Here is a 13,719-nt window from a genome sequence, read left to right as displayed (position 1 = left end):
CCCAAAGAACACAATCCAATAATTCAGTCTGCAAAATCAGGGTTAAGCCTTACAATGACAGGTTGGATTAAAATAATGATTATCCTGACACGAGTCCAAAGCAGCATCAAACCATCCAATTTGAAAGTGTCAAAGTAAAGTTATTCCAGTGCTTCAGCTGGGCTATGTATAGAGCAACAGCTGCAATAGATTGTGCAATGGAGGAGAGTAAACGTTCATATTAACTGGATTAATCTTGCTAAGCGAGAGAAGGGAGCAGGCTGTGCACCACCAACATCGCCGTTAATAAAAACAATATTTAGCTTTTCTCTTCATCTCAACAGCGGCTTGCTTTCGCGCAAACGGCTCTTCGCTAATTAATTCCTGCTCTTACTAAGTTGCAGCTGTCGATTCTCTCATCTCACAGACGCGGACAAGTGGCGAACAGGTTCTCATTTCAAAGCCCTGCACACTGTACGCATTCCTTGACTTCACATGGGCCCCCCTGTCATCAAAGGGCCTTTATTAAGTGTCTCATACATTTACACATTGGGGAACAGTTTAAACTTGGCCCATGATTAACGGAGTAGGGATATCTATCCCAGAAACCGATGTAAGCCTGACATCTCAACATCTCATGTGAAGTCTAAGGCCCATATCTGCAGGTATTAATCAAAGCCAAAAGCCCCCCTTTCCCTCCAGAGATCAAACAGGCCAGTTTCCCCGATCCCTCCTCCCATCCAATCATATACAGACCATACGTTATAGACAAAGCTAATTGGACACAATCCACTGCACTTGACACATCTGAAAACTCAAAATCTGTGTGTCACAAGAATGATGGATTACATTTATGCTGTTCAAAGTTCTCACAGTGTCTAACACTTCAGAGAACGCAGCAGGGGGACGATATCCCCGTCTGCCAACTTCTCTTTACTGCATCCAAACCAAGGAATATCTAAACTTGACTCCTCACCCACACCTCTCAAACACAACTGTCATAATGGGTCAACAACTGGCCTGCAGAGCTCCGAGCTCTGCATTAGGTTCCACTCCAATCACCCATAACACAGAGTCCAGCACACCATGCCTCTCCTCCACGGTGACCTTGGGGTCAGGCCAGAATGCCCTCATATAATGAGAGTGCTGTTTGGGGATTTGTTGGACTGTGATAGAGAAAGGGCGAGCACACGCAATGCACCCTGGGTCTTTGTCTGGGTGCTGACGGTATTGACGAGTGCTGATCGATGTTAATTGCTAGACAGAATGGCCATATTGACCAGGCTCCCTGGATGAAGAAGCCTGCAGGCCCAGTCAAAGAGAGAGAGAGAGAGGTACAGAGTGAAAGCTGCTGGCCCCAGACCTACAGCAGCCACACACACACACACACACACACACACACACACACACACACACACACACACACACACACACACACACACACACACACACACACACACACACACACACACACACACACACACACACACACACACACACACACACACACACACACACACACACACACACACACACACACACACACACACACACACACACACACACAGCTCTCATTCACTTTAATGAGTCGAGAAAGGAGCACAAAGGCATAACGTCCATCAATGCCAAGTCTATTCAACACAACAGAGGGTATATGCAAAAAATAGATGACCTGGTGTGTGTCTCTTTGTGTGTGTTTATGCACACGTGAGTGAATGCATGTGTGCATTTATGAATAATGTGTGCGGCAAAGTTGGTCTGCATGATTGTGTGAGTGTGCAAGTGTGTGTGGGTCTTAGCTAAGGATCAATAGGCAGGAGTTGCAGAGGCAAAGACATGGGCAATCAATATGCTGGCTGCAAACAGAGGGAGGGACAGAGTGAGCAGATAAAAAAACAGCCGGGAGATTAAAGAGAAGGATAGGGAGGACAGAAAATGAATGAGAACGAGTGATGTGACAGAAGGAGAGAGAAAGAGGAAGAAAATACCAGGTTGGTTTACACACACCACCTCCCCCCCCCCCTCCCCCTCCCTCCCTCAAACGTTATGTTATTTCTGGATCCCAAAATGTGATTTCCAAATCTTGGTTCAACATTTATTCACATAACTCCGCAGAAGGAGCAAGCTACGACGTTTTTAAGACTTGCTGTGACACCTTTATCTTGTGAGGAACCAATATTAGTGAGGTATGACAACATTATAACTGATGCAGATGTAAATGGGTCTTAGTTTAATTATTTTTCTATTTGTATTTTTAACCAAAACGTATGTGTGTATGTTGCTGAGCCGTATACTCTTAGTCTGGTTTCCCATAAGAAGCTTAGACCAATGTTAATTTCCCAGATTTACAATGAGAGTCGCAGCATCAGGATCCTTTGGAAAATCTAGCTACAAATCCACTGCTCCAGTCAAATCAGGCTTTCATGCACTGTTGTGAATGGAGTTGAGCTCTCCTGTCTGCTTTTTCTTACTCCACCATTGTACCAAGATCTGCTATAGTCCTTGTTCTGAACCCTTCCATCTGGGCTTAAGAGTACCAGACGGGCCTCATTCCTCATCACCAGAATGTGGTTCAAATCCCTCTCCACAACATTTACACTCGTGTCCCTTGCAGCAGTGCGGTGAGCAGCGAAAAAGCACCCAGACACAGGTGCAAAGACAGAGAGAGCCAGTAGTAGGAAAGAAGGCCAGAGGCTTGTCTACGGAGCATGACTGGAAAGGCATTCAACCACAATACCCCTACCCAGTCCAGCTCAACCCTGTCCAGTGTGTGTGTGTGTGTGTGTGTGTGTGTGTGTGTGTGTGTGTGTGTGTGTGTGTGTGTGTGTGTGTGTGTGTGTGTGTGTGTGTGTTTTTAAAGTACAATGTTGAAAAGAATAAACCTACACTTGAAGCCAAGAAAATTGTCCCTGATGTATGAAGCCAACCCTCTCCCACTTCTACACTTCTATTACACATACACATGAAGACATACTGCAGTATGTACACATTTACCTACTTTCCCTGCGTGTGCGTGTGTGTGACTGAAAGGTATGGCAGGAGTGTTGTGTTGGCTTGGCTGACCGTCTGCGGTTGTGCGGCGGTGAGAGGGAGTTTTGGGAACGCAGAGCGGGCGTTGCTGCCGAAATCCCTGAGAAATGTTCGTTTTGGATCCGTGTCCGTGCTTACATACCGCCCTCCCGACTGTCTCTCATTCTCCGTTTCATTTTCCCTCTTAAGGTTTAACTTAAAAGTTATGAAATGGGGAGTCAAAATACATCACTTGAAAGCGCGGCGGTGGCTTTGTGTGTGTGCGCGCGTGTGTGTGCACTGCACTGCCCTCCACCCTCAACCCTGAGACCGGGGCCACTGAGGCTGCAGGGGTGAGGTTATCTTAAGGGGAGATAATGGAGGGCAAGAAGTACGCTTAGTTTGAACTTTTAACACAGATGTTCACTTGACTGAGGCAGGTGTCTTTGTTTAGTGGAGATCTTTACAAAACAAAACGTTTTTTTCGCTTTTTCCTTCTGTCCCTAACATTCATTTTCTTCACTTTCAAATCGTATTTTCTTAAAAATAGGCTACGAACAAACAAAAAACCCACAACAAGGATCCATGTAATCTTTAAAAGTATTTCCAATGCATATATTTTTTCAAGTAGCCTATATTTTCCACCGACACATTATTTGAAACAATGCAGAAAAGTCCAGAAGAAAAGTGCATAATTACAGAAACAAATTGCTTTGTATTGTAAACAAGTGAAAATGTCCTTATCATGTCCAGATGTTTTTCACATAGAACGCAATACAAATTTATATTTTGCTGTGTAAATTGGGTCGGCATATCATAGCGACTGACTAATCCCATTTTATCCAATAAGTGTGCATGTGCGTGTTTGAGACAGAGAGGTGAGAGAGGGAGAAAGAGAGAGAGGAGGGAGGGAGTGAGGAGAGGAGAGGAGGGAGGGAGGATTGATCCGCGTCTGTTAAAATCTTGTTCTGGTTTTTCTTGGAGTGAGGTCTGTGCCTGCCGACGCGCCTCTACTGAGCAGCCCCCCTCAAGAAGAGCTTTTTATGGAAGGTAACCTTGGAACTTTTGAAAGCGAGAAGAATCTGCAAAATACCAAAGAAGTGGATAAAAAAACGCACGACCGGGTGTTTTTTTGCATTTTCTCTCGCGTTTTCTCCCCTTGTGTCTGAATGAAACAGGGAGGCAAATGTAAGGGGAAGAGGGACGGTGCAGGTTCTGAACTGGGAGTCGATCTGTCAGAGTGATTTTGGGTAAACACGTTTCCAGTGCGCCTGTTTTAACTTTATTTCTTCTGAAACTGGTGAGCTCCACTCCTCTCCTCTCCGATTTCGCTTTTTCTCGTAACAAGGAGACTTTGGTGTTTCCCTCTCCTTCAGAGAAACTGCTTAAACTTTCTACGTTTAAAAAAATAAATAAAAAGATCGGATTGCATTTTCCCCCTTCAAACATTTTGGAGGTGATGTCATCGTGCTGTGTTTTGGCTGGTATTGTGTCGAGAGGGCGCAGGGAGGACTCCTGCAGCCAGGCAGTAACCAGCGTCTGAAGCAAGCTTGGAAGTCCGGAAAATCAGGTGCAAAGTGCGGCTGTCATTTCCTCGCTGTGTCGCGGGTGGCTGAGTCCGCCACCCAGTCACAGCTGTTCCCATCCTCTCCGCCACCCCGCCCTCCATCGTCTTTTTTTCCTTTTATTATCCCCTCCCATTTTCATTCAGCACTCTCGATAAACTGAGCTGGACCGCTCCGGGACCTTATCACCCTCCCTGTCTGACACTGTTGGTGGGTGTCACCTGAGCCACAGACCCGTTGAGCCAGCGTGGGGACGCAGTCATGACCGAGGCAGCCCTGCATTACCCTGCGCCCGCAGAGCCCCCGTCTCCAGCTCGCCGTTTGCTCCATCAGCTAGCCCAGGTAGCCCACCTCCAACAGCTCCTCACCCTGCTCTGCTGGGAATAAATCTCCTACTCCAAAACATTTTTATTATCTCACCGACTGCTTAATTCATGTTTGTGACTAGAAGTTTGCTGTTGCGCTGAAACATTACGCATTGGATTACGCAGAAGATTACGCACGCACCGCATTTGTCCAAATACCGAGCATCACTCTGAGGGTCAACAAGATCGATTGGAGTTGGTTATCTATCACGCGTGAGCGCGCTTTCACCTGTTCCTCTCCTTGTCGGGAACGCGCAGCCTTTTAAAGACCTAACCTTCCCCCTTTGCTCCCCCGCCCATCCGTCTCTCCGCCGTTCTGGACAGCTGTTAGAGGTTGCCCGGCGGTCACAGTGGCACAGTTACCCCTGCCTCACATCCCAAATTCCCCACGCCGGGAGAACCGGGGCACGCCGCCGCCGATGCCAACGGGAGTGTCCGCAGACTCTTTTACTCTACATAACATCCAGCGGATTCAAAACACAGAGGGGAACTCTCCGGACTGTCGGACTGGCTCAGACCGAGCGAGGAGACTGTCTCTGGGACAAGTTCCATAGTGGAGGGGGGAAGCAATGTGGTCCCTTCTCTCCACGCTGACCGTCTTGTAAGTCACTTTTATCACTTTTTCATGTTATAATCTTAATTAACCAATCAGGAATTATCCATATCTGCAGTTCTTTATACTAGTACATTGACATGCCCAGCTAAAGGATGAAGATGACGGAGAGGAAGGTTGCAGTGTCTAACGATTACATCACTCCTCATCAGTCCCCATAGAAAACATGCCATGGAAGGCCCTGTTTTGATTGGCTGACGGTTCAGGGTCACTGGGTCAGAGTCAGTGCCCTGTTACTCATAAAACCTGCCATAAACATCTCCATCACCATCTGCACTTACTTCAGGGATGGCCAAGCGCCCCCACCCCCTCCATTGAAAATAGAAGTTGAGTTAAATAACACTGGCTTTATCTAGTGGGATAGGAAAATGATAAAGTGCCAGGAGCAAATCTAAGGGAGGGGGGTATAGACTCTGTGGGCTTGAGTTTGCCCATTTGAGGTGTGTCTTGTTAAAAGCCAAGGGATTTATTTTTCTTTCTTTGTGTCGGCTGTACTTCTCCCAGATGGCAGTCATCTCCAGATACTTCTCATTCCTTACACAACCTGGACAGGGTGTGTGCTGCTGCTGCCGGTGTCTGCCTGACTTTCTCTCTTCCTCTGTCTCCCTCACACTCTCTCCACTTACCCACCTAACTGCCTACATCTGTCGTCCTGTCTTGCCTATACCCCATTTTTTCACAGATACTTGCTCAGATAAAAAGTATGAATTAATAACTGATGAATGATGGCGCCCCTGGCAGTATCCAAAGAGGAGCAGTCTCACTGTTTAGTCTGCTGGTTTAGTTCTTTCTTGGCCAATCCTCTTTCCTTGAGTTTCCTTCTTGCCTATCAGTTTTAAAACTTCACTTCATCCATGCTGTTAGGTTATCAAGGTTATTGTACTTGGAAGTTTTCATCCAGTGAGAAAAGCAAAAGGGCCTTTTGCCACAACAACCTGTTACAGCTCTTCTCATAAAGCCACAGCTCAGTGTCTAGGCCCTCTGCTTCTCTAACCATGCTCCACCATAGGCCCTGTTACTGCTGATTCCACTCTCACGCCCACTAGCCTAACCACTATTCTTCACTGCTGAACATCTGAAACTCTTGCACCGTGCCGAAGCCCACTGCCCCAGTGTTGGCCTACCACGCTAACCACTGCTACACACAGCTGAAACCGCCGCTCTGTGCTGAGTCCCACCAGGCCGACCGCTCTCACTCCACGCTGCTGCCCAGTCCTCGGTGCTGAGGCCTGCTAGTCTAACCACAGACTCCATACGGTGGATCTGCTGGGACGCAGGTTTATGATGTCAGACCCTTGCTTATTTTGGCTGTTAGCCAAAACGCACCGGGCTTCATACCTCCTTCTGTCTTTACTCTCTCCAACTTTTACTCTGCACTCTCTTATTCTCTCGTTTTCTCCCCCTCCCCCACCCCCGGCTGATCCTGTCTCCCTCTTTCCTCTCTCTTTCTCTTTCTCTCTGTGGCTGGCATAATATGGAGTGTCTGTGGTTTTTGTGGGAGCAGGGGAATCCAGTGCCGAGGCACTTTTCATTTAGTGTCCTCGGCGGCAGTGCAGCCGTAGTGTTTTAACAGCTGAGAGTCCTCACAATGCACAGGCGCTCAGGTTTTTTCGGCTGCGCAGGCAAAATATGAGGGCCAACACTCTACTGCATTGCCCAGGATATCTGCATCTATTAGATCGACTCAGGGGCCAACACACCAGCTATGGGAAAGAAGAGGAGGGAAGGGGAAAAGGAAGCATATGTGTATGCGTGTGTTAGTCAGGAGGCAGTGACATGTGTTACGATGTGCATGAGTTGACCCCCCCCCTGTCTCTTTCATTCCCATTATTTATCTTTTTGTCTACTTCTCACGCCAGACCACACTCTGTGGTTACACTACTGTCTCTCATTTTGCCACTTTTTCTCCTCATTCCTTCAAGATGTTACCTTCGTCTTTTCTCACATTTGTGCATCTTTTTTCTGATGTTATCTCTCACCTCTCTTATTATCTGTCAGCCTTCATCTCCCCTCTATTTATTCTTACATCACCTTTCTTCTCCCTTTCCCTTTGTGTACCTCTCAGTCTGCCTCTCTCAGCAGTGCATATGTCTTTGCTTTGGCCCAGCTGTCAGCTGCCTGCTCCTCCTGTACACACACATACACCCTGCACACATCTGCACATCTGTGTGCATGTCCATGACAGTGTGGAGGAGTCACCCTTCTAACCCCAAACATAAAGGAAAATGGGAGGCAGGGAACGATAGGAGAAAGGTAGAGTGGACAGAGAGACAGGGAGGGAGAGATAAGGTAGAGAAGAGATAGGGAGGACAACAAGCCAGAGAAAAAGAGTGGAGTAGAGAGAGAGGGAGAGAAGAGGCATGCAGAGAGATAGCAGAAGATGAGGTGGGGAAAGACACAATTCGTAGAATAGCTTTTCAGCCCACACACTTGGTTCTGAACTTCATCATGTCTTCAGCCACTAATTCAGAGCAGTTCAAGGACTGCCAGAGTAAATTTTGTGCAACACGATCACTCCCTTACTAAAGCTGTGAATAACATTTGATACATGACCAAGGTCAAGGTCTAAACTTCAATTAGGCACTGTGATAAACTGTGAAGAATTTGTATTGTAACTGTAACCAGCTGTTTCATAACAAACATGTCTCAGATCAGAAGTAGTTAAGTCATTAATAAGAAAGTATGCATGAATGTTATATTTCCATAAGGAAAACACACCTAAATTCTGCATGCTACATCACCACGTTTACTTCCCACGATTTGATTCCTACATAAACCAGTTTTCCACACGTTTTGGTAGCTCATGTTCTCACTTATTCATAGCATCTCTAAATGCAACCACAGTCCGCCGCTCTCCAAAGCCACATCACAGCAGAGGTTACACCTGTAGTCCAGCCCAGCTGTCTACATACACAGAGCAGCCAAATGAGCCAGCCCAATCCCTTAGATGTCCAAACCAAAACATGTTCTAGTTGTCTAGGCATGTTTGCCATTTCGCCACGGTCCAATCGGGTCATTTGGAGGCCAGATTTTGGTGTGGCGAAAGTCAGGAAAGGGTCAGAAAGGGGGTTTGGACAGAAGGCTGGTAGCGTAACAATAAACACTGCTGTGGGTGTTGTGTGTCTGCCGATGCCTGGACATCTGCCTGTCTGTATGTCCTGTCTCTGTGCCAGCCGCACACCCAGCAGTGTGAGTAGTCACCCAATAAGGAAAAGAGATGTTGAACAGAAAGAACGGCAGAGAAGAAAGAGATGGAAATGATGGTGTCACGCACAACTCTTCCAACATTCAATGATGCTTGCATATTTCTTAACTCGTCTGTTTTAACTTTTTCCAGATGTATCCAGATGTTGCTGGTGATGTCCAATCCATTGCAGGTAAGAGTGTGCATGCATGACAAAGAGCGATCATAAAGGACAAGTTATATTTTTGTAATACATGCAGTTTTGTATTAGCCTGTTCATGACTTGTGTGTATGTGTGTTCTCAGCAGGTACTTGGTGTGGATGGGGTCAACTTCAGTGTGCATGTGGAGAACCAGACGCAGGTGAGAGACACCATGAGTCGGCGACACCACCGGGTCTACCAGCTCTACAGCCGCACCAGCGGCAAACACGTCCAGGTGTTGGGACGTAGAATCAGCGCTCGAGGAGAAGATGGAGACAAATTTGGTAAGACACACACACATAGTAGAACACACACAAACTCTTTGGTACATGTGAGTGCATGCACAGTTTCCTGCAAACACATGCACACTCACACCGGGTGCAAGTACAAAGACTTGAAGGTTGACCAAGTGCATGCATGAACGGATACAGAATGCAACTGTGCAGGCACACTCACAAAAGCACACACACAGGCCTCCCCAGGCTTTGGCAGAGGGGCAGTGGAGCTTGTCTTGGGAGTACAAAGACCTCATCGACTGGCTGCTGACTCAATGATTCACAAGAGAGCAAAAGAAAGAGAGAGAGAGACAAAGAGAGAAAGAAGGTGTCAGTGAAAAAAAGTGTGAGTTAGCTGGAGAAGCCTGGCAGGTAGAGTGTTGGGCCGAGTGTTAGAAACTCATCTCCTTCATCGATCCCTGCATTGATTTCTCATCCTCCCTGTTGTCTCCTCTGGATTTAAAACAGCAGGCTTCCTCTCCCTCCCTCCCTCCATCCTCTAACACTCCCTATGTCCATCCCCCACTCCCTCCTCCTCTCCACCTTTCTCCATCTGTAATGATGTCTAAACCATTCTTAAACCACACACAGAATCAATGGGCAGAAGAAAGCCAAGCCATAAAGCCGCAGTTCATATTTCTGCATGTGCTCCAGCGGTGGCTCACGTTGCACATCCTGATTGATTCACAAACAATTGAAATGGCTAAGATGCCACTTCAAGCCATTGATGGGAAAATAGATGCAAAAGGATGTCCGCTTTTAGACGCCTTTCTTAAACTGAACAATCTACCCAAAACTGACCAATTCTGGCGATTAGGTAGTACACAGGGGAACAGAGCAGAGAGAGAGGAATTCAGGCAAAGAAGGGGCGGGTGCATGAAGGTATAAACATGAAGCGAATGAGCAGAAGGGAGACGAGAGGAGAGTTGGGGGAAGAGAGAGGAAGAGGGCAAGAGGGAGGGAGGTATTGATTTCTCTTGACCCCTTTGTTGACTAAGGTCATGTAGGAACCATTTTAGGGATTTATTTTTAAACAGGCACAAGCGCTCTCTGAAGATGTGTAGTTGGTAAAGCTGTATTGCCTGGGAGGATGAACACACACACACACACACACACACACACACACACACACACACACACACACACACACACACACACACACACACACACACACACACACACACACACACACACACACACACACACACACACACACACACACACACACACACACTTACCTTAAAACAACAGTATCACAGACACTCAGTCTGTGTTCTCCAGCTTCTCTCGGCCCACCGTGCTCCGTCTACTCTTGGCTGTTATCTTTTTTACGAGGCCCATTTGTGGTCAGCGGCCGTGTGTGACCGGGCTTATCTGACAACCATCTGTCCAGCCCGGGACATTTACACCGGTCTGTGATTTATCAGCACATTTAACAGCAACTATGAATCCTAAAACGGTGATTCAATGTGAATGCCTTATCTGGTTTAAAACCCCTAATGTCATTAAATGGTGTCTGGTAATCTGTGCAATTAACTTGGTCGTCGGTTTGTCCTTGTAAGCTTGAATGTGGTTATTTGCTTTATTAACTGAATACAACATGAAACTAACTTAGCTTTGAATCTGGGTCATCTTTAACTTTCTTCCCTTTATATTTGTGTGATATAATGTATTAAACCTGTGACTAGGTCCTGCCCTATCAACATACATTTATCTGAATTGCCTGTGGCTCTAATGTCTGTCTGTCCCTCTGTCTGTCCCTTCACAAGCCCAGCTCGTAGTGGAGGCTGATACCTTTGGTAGCCAGGTGAGAATCCGGGGCAAAGAAACCAATTTCTACCTGTGCATGAACCGCCGTGGCAAGCTGGTAGGAAAGGTGAGACTTCAACCTTTTACAGACAAAAATGAAAAATATATATTTTCCAGTTTCCTGACCAGCCTCTCTTTGTTTCTCCATATGTTTGTGTGTGTGTGTGTGTGTGTGTGTGTGTGTGTGTGTGTGTGTGTACCTCTGGTTTCTCTGCTCTCTCAGAAGGCCAGTAATCGAAGCGAGGACTGCGTCTTTGTGGAAAAGGTTCTGGAAAACCACTACACAGCTCTGATGTCAGCGCGCTACACAGGCTGGTATGTGGGCTTCACTAAAAGAGGTCGTCCTCGCCGTGGCCCCCACACACTCCCAAACCAGCAGGACGTACACTTCATGAAGCGCTTCCCGCCAGGGGAGCAGCCTGACCTCACCACCCCCTTCCGCTTCACCACCGTCAGCAAGCGGGGAAAGCGGGTGCGCGCTACCGGGCCCCGCTAGTAGTGGCTAACACTAGCACCCACTTTCCTGTCATCCAAAGCCTTGACCTGAGCCTGCGAATGGCTAACCCAGTCATCTCCTCTGTCGCACAAGACTGAACACCTCCGTTTGTTGGGACAAACATTGACCAGGAATTGATGAATCATTCATGGGGCTCAGCTTTACACCTACTAATGTGCCACTACAGCCCCCTAGTAAGTGATCATTCCTCTCAATATAAGATCCCAAACTGGATCATAACTGGTACATCGCTGGAAGCTCTATGGACCTGGTCTGCTCCCCTTCGTTGGCCAGAAATACTGACAAAGAACCTGAAGGCCGCCAAAGTCCCAGACTCTACTAAGGCCTCTTTTTCCACAACCACAAAAACAAGGCCTTCATGTCTCCTGTTCTGGACAAGCTGGACAATTTAAATTTGGGATTACAACTGGACCATACAGAGAGAGAACAAGGCTGGGAAGGCTGACTGAACAAGAGAGTGGGTGCTAGTCCTACGGATAAAGGGAAAACAGGAAGGAGAGGAAAGGAAAGCGGACAAAGGGATTGAGTGATCTGCACAGATCAAATGGACCAAAAATGGACTGTTGACATGTGACGCACTTATTTGTCTCACTGCTAAATTGGTGTGAACCTGTGAGACTGTTGGATGAATGAGTGATTTAGTGAATAAACGCATGTTTGTAAGAACAAGAAGTTGTATGCAAGAGTGTTTGTGTGTGAGTGAGCGAGTGTACAAACAACCATGAGTGAAGCTGGATCACGAGGGACTCTGGAAAGGGACCATCCAGCTCCTGCATGAACCCGTGACAACTCACCGCAGGGACTGAAGCTTTAAGAACTGGAATGTATAATAACCAAGCTGCACCAAAAACAGCCAACCAAACACAGCAAACCAAACCAACCAAAGACAACTGGAGATCTTCTTCATGACTCCTCCACACACCCTGCCCCCCCCGAGGACACTACACCCTCAGCTTATAGGTGCAGAGGATGACAAGTGTGGTTGGGGCACGGTGCGGAGGTTGCCTTGTCTATTAGCATTGCTATAGAAACGACCCAGGGGATGATGCTCCTGTGCGATACCGTGGAAACAGAATGCTGCTACCAGGACATTCAGTGGAACAAACCAAAGTCTCATGCATACAAACAGGAGAAACATATTAAAGGGAACAATTTATTGAAAGTTATATATATATTATATATATAAAAGAAGACAGAAACCCTAAATAAGCAATCTTACTATGATGGTTATTATAATTATTACGATAAAATTATTTCATTTATTTATTTCAGCTCTGTGTGCAGCAGTCTTTCTCGACTCAGTAAACCTTACAGAAACATTTCCTATGTGTCTCAGCCTCTTTGAAATGCTTCCTCTCATGTTTTTTTTCTCTCACAATGATTATATTTAAGAGATTCATGTTCATTAATAATCTGGATGTGATCGCCTTGATTTATTGTTCGATTGGTTGTTCAACGAAAAATGATTGCCAAATTATTCCAGAAAATGTTTATGTCATGAATCAAGCAATAGGGCCAAAAAGGTGGTTTGAAGGTGTAATGGTTTATTCTGTTTTATCTTCTCTGGGTTATAGACTGTTAATTGAACAAAACAACCGTCTGAAAACATTTCCCTGGGCTCAAAGAATTTGTGAAATGCTGTAGGGTTAAAGATATGATGATATATACCATACAGTTTATACCAAGATATTCATTAGTTTAATATATCTGGTTGTTCTAGATCATTGTTGGCATTATTGCGATCAGTGGGTAATAAGTAATGCTATTATTGGGGTTGCAGAATGTTTGCACCAATGACCCTAAATTTGTTTCACCTATCTAATCATCTGGATTAACCAAAAACCAACATTTCCCTTTTGTGTTTCTATCCATTAACAGCCATCTTTAATAAAGGGTAAATTAAATAGTAATGTAGTTAAATAAAATGTGGTAAATAATAATTTTACCGTTTACAAACAATGAATTTGTAATGATTAATGTTAGCAATTTATAGTAAGAAAGTCAGACAGGGAAATTCACCATTTCTCAGAACTCATCTTCCAAACTGGGAAAAGATCCCAACTTCCTTAGCAGATTTCTAATAGAGACAAGGTGCAAGAACGTCAGATACGCAGAAAAACAGATTCTGTAGTTCATAGTTCTCATAAACACGGGTTGAAGTAGTCACTGAAGGTCAAAACTCAGACATTAGATTGCATAAA

At 45.9% G+C, this 13,719-nt stretch overlaps 1 protein-coding gene across 1 annotated transcript; it reads left to right on the top strand.

Moving 5' to 3' along the window:
* The first annotated feature begins 3,993 nt into the window (after positions 1-3,993).
* On the top strand, positions 3,994-12,840 carry fgf18a (fibroblast growth factor 18a). Its single transcript, XM_034133889.1, has 5 exons — positions 3,994-5,519; positions 8,869-8,908; positions 9,021-9,201; positions 10,962-11,068; positions 11,225-12,840. Exons 1-5 carry the CDS (start codon positions 5,488-5,490, stop codon positions 11,495-11,497), a joined length of 633 nt encoding a protein of 210 aa, XP_033989780.1. The 5' UTR covers positions 3,994-5,487; the 3' UTR covers positions 11,498-12,840.
* The last annotated feature ends 879 nt before the right edge of the window (positions 12,841-13,719 follow it).

The sequence above is a fragment of the Trematomus bernacchii genome, unplaced genomic scaffold, assembly GCF_902827165.1.
Source record: "Trematomus bernacchii unplaced genomic scaffold, fTreBer1.1, whole genome shotgun sequence".
Taxonomy (NCBI): Eukaryota; Metazoa; Chordata; class Actinopteri; order Perciformes; family Nototheniidae; genus Trematomus; species Trematomus bernacchii.
Note: the sequence above shows the minus strand (reverse complement) of the source record. Positions and strands in the feature narration are given on the sequence as shown.

Bases quoted from the DNA above. Each gene is read 5' to 3' on its own strand.
- fgf18a (XM_034133889.1), top strand. From the start codon at position 5,488: ATGTGGTCCCTTCTCTCCACGCTGACCGTCTT. The intron at 9,202-10,961 runs GTAAGACACACA...TCCCTTCACAAG, and splicing joins AGAAGATGGAGACAAATTTG to CCCAGCTCGTAGTGGAGGCT. The intron at 11,069-11,224 runs GTGAGACTTCAA...CTGCTCTCTCAG, and splicing joins GTGGCAAGCTGGTAGGAAAG to AAGGCCAGTAATCGAAGCGA.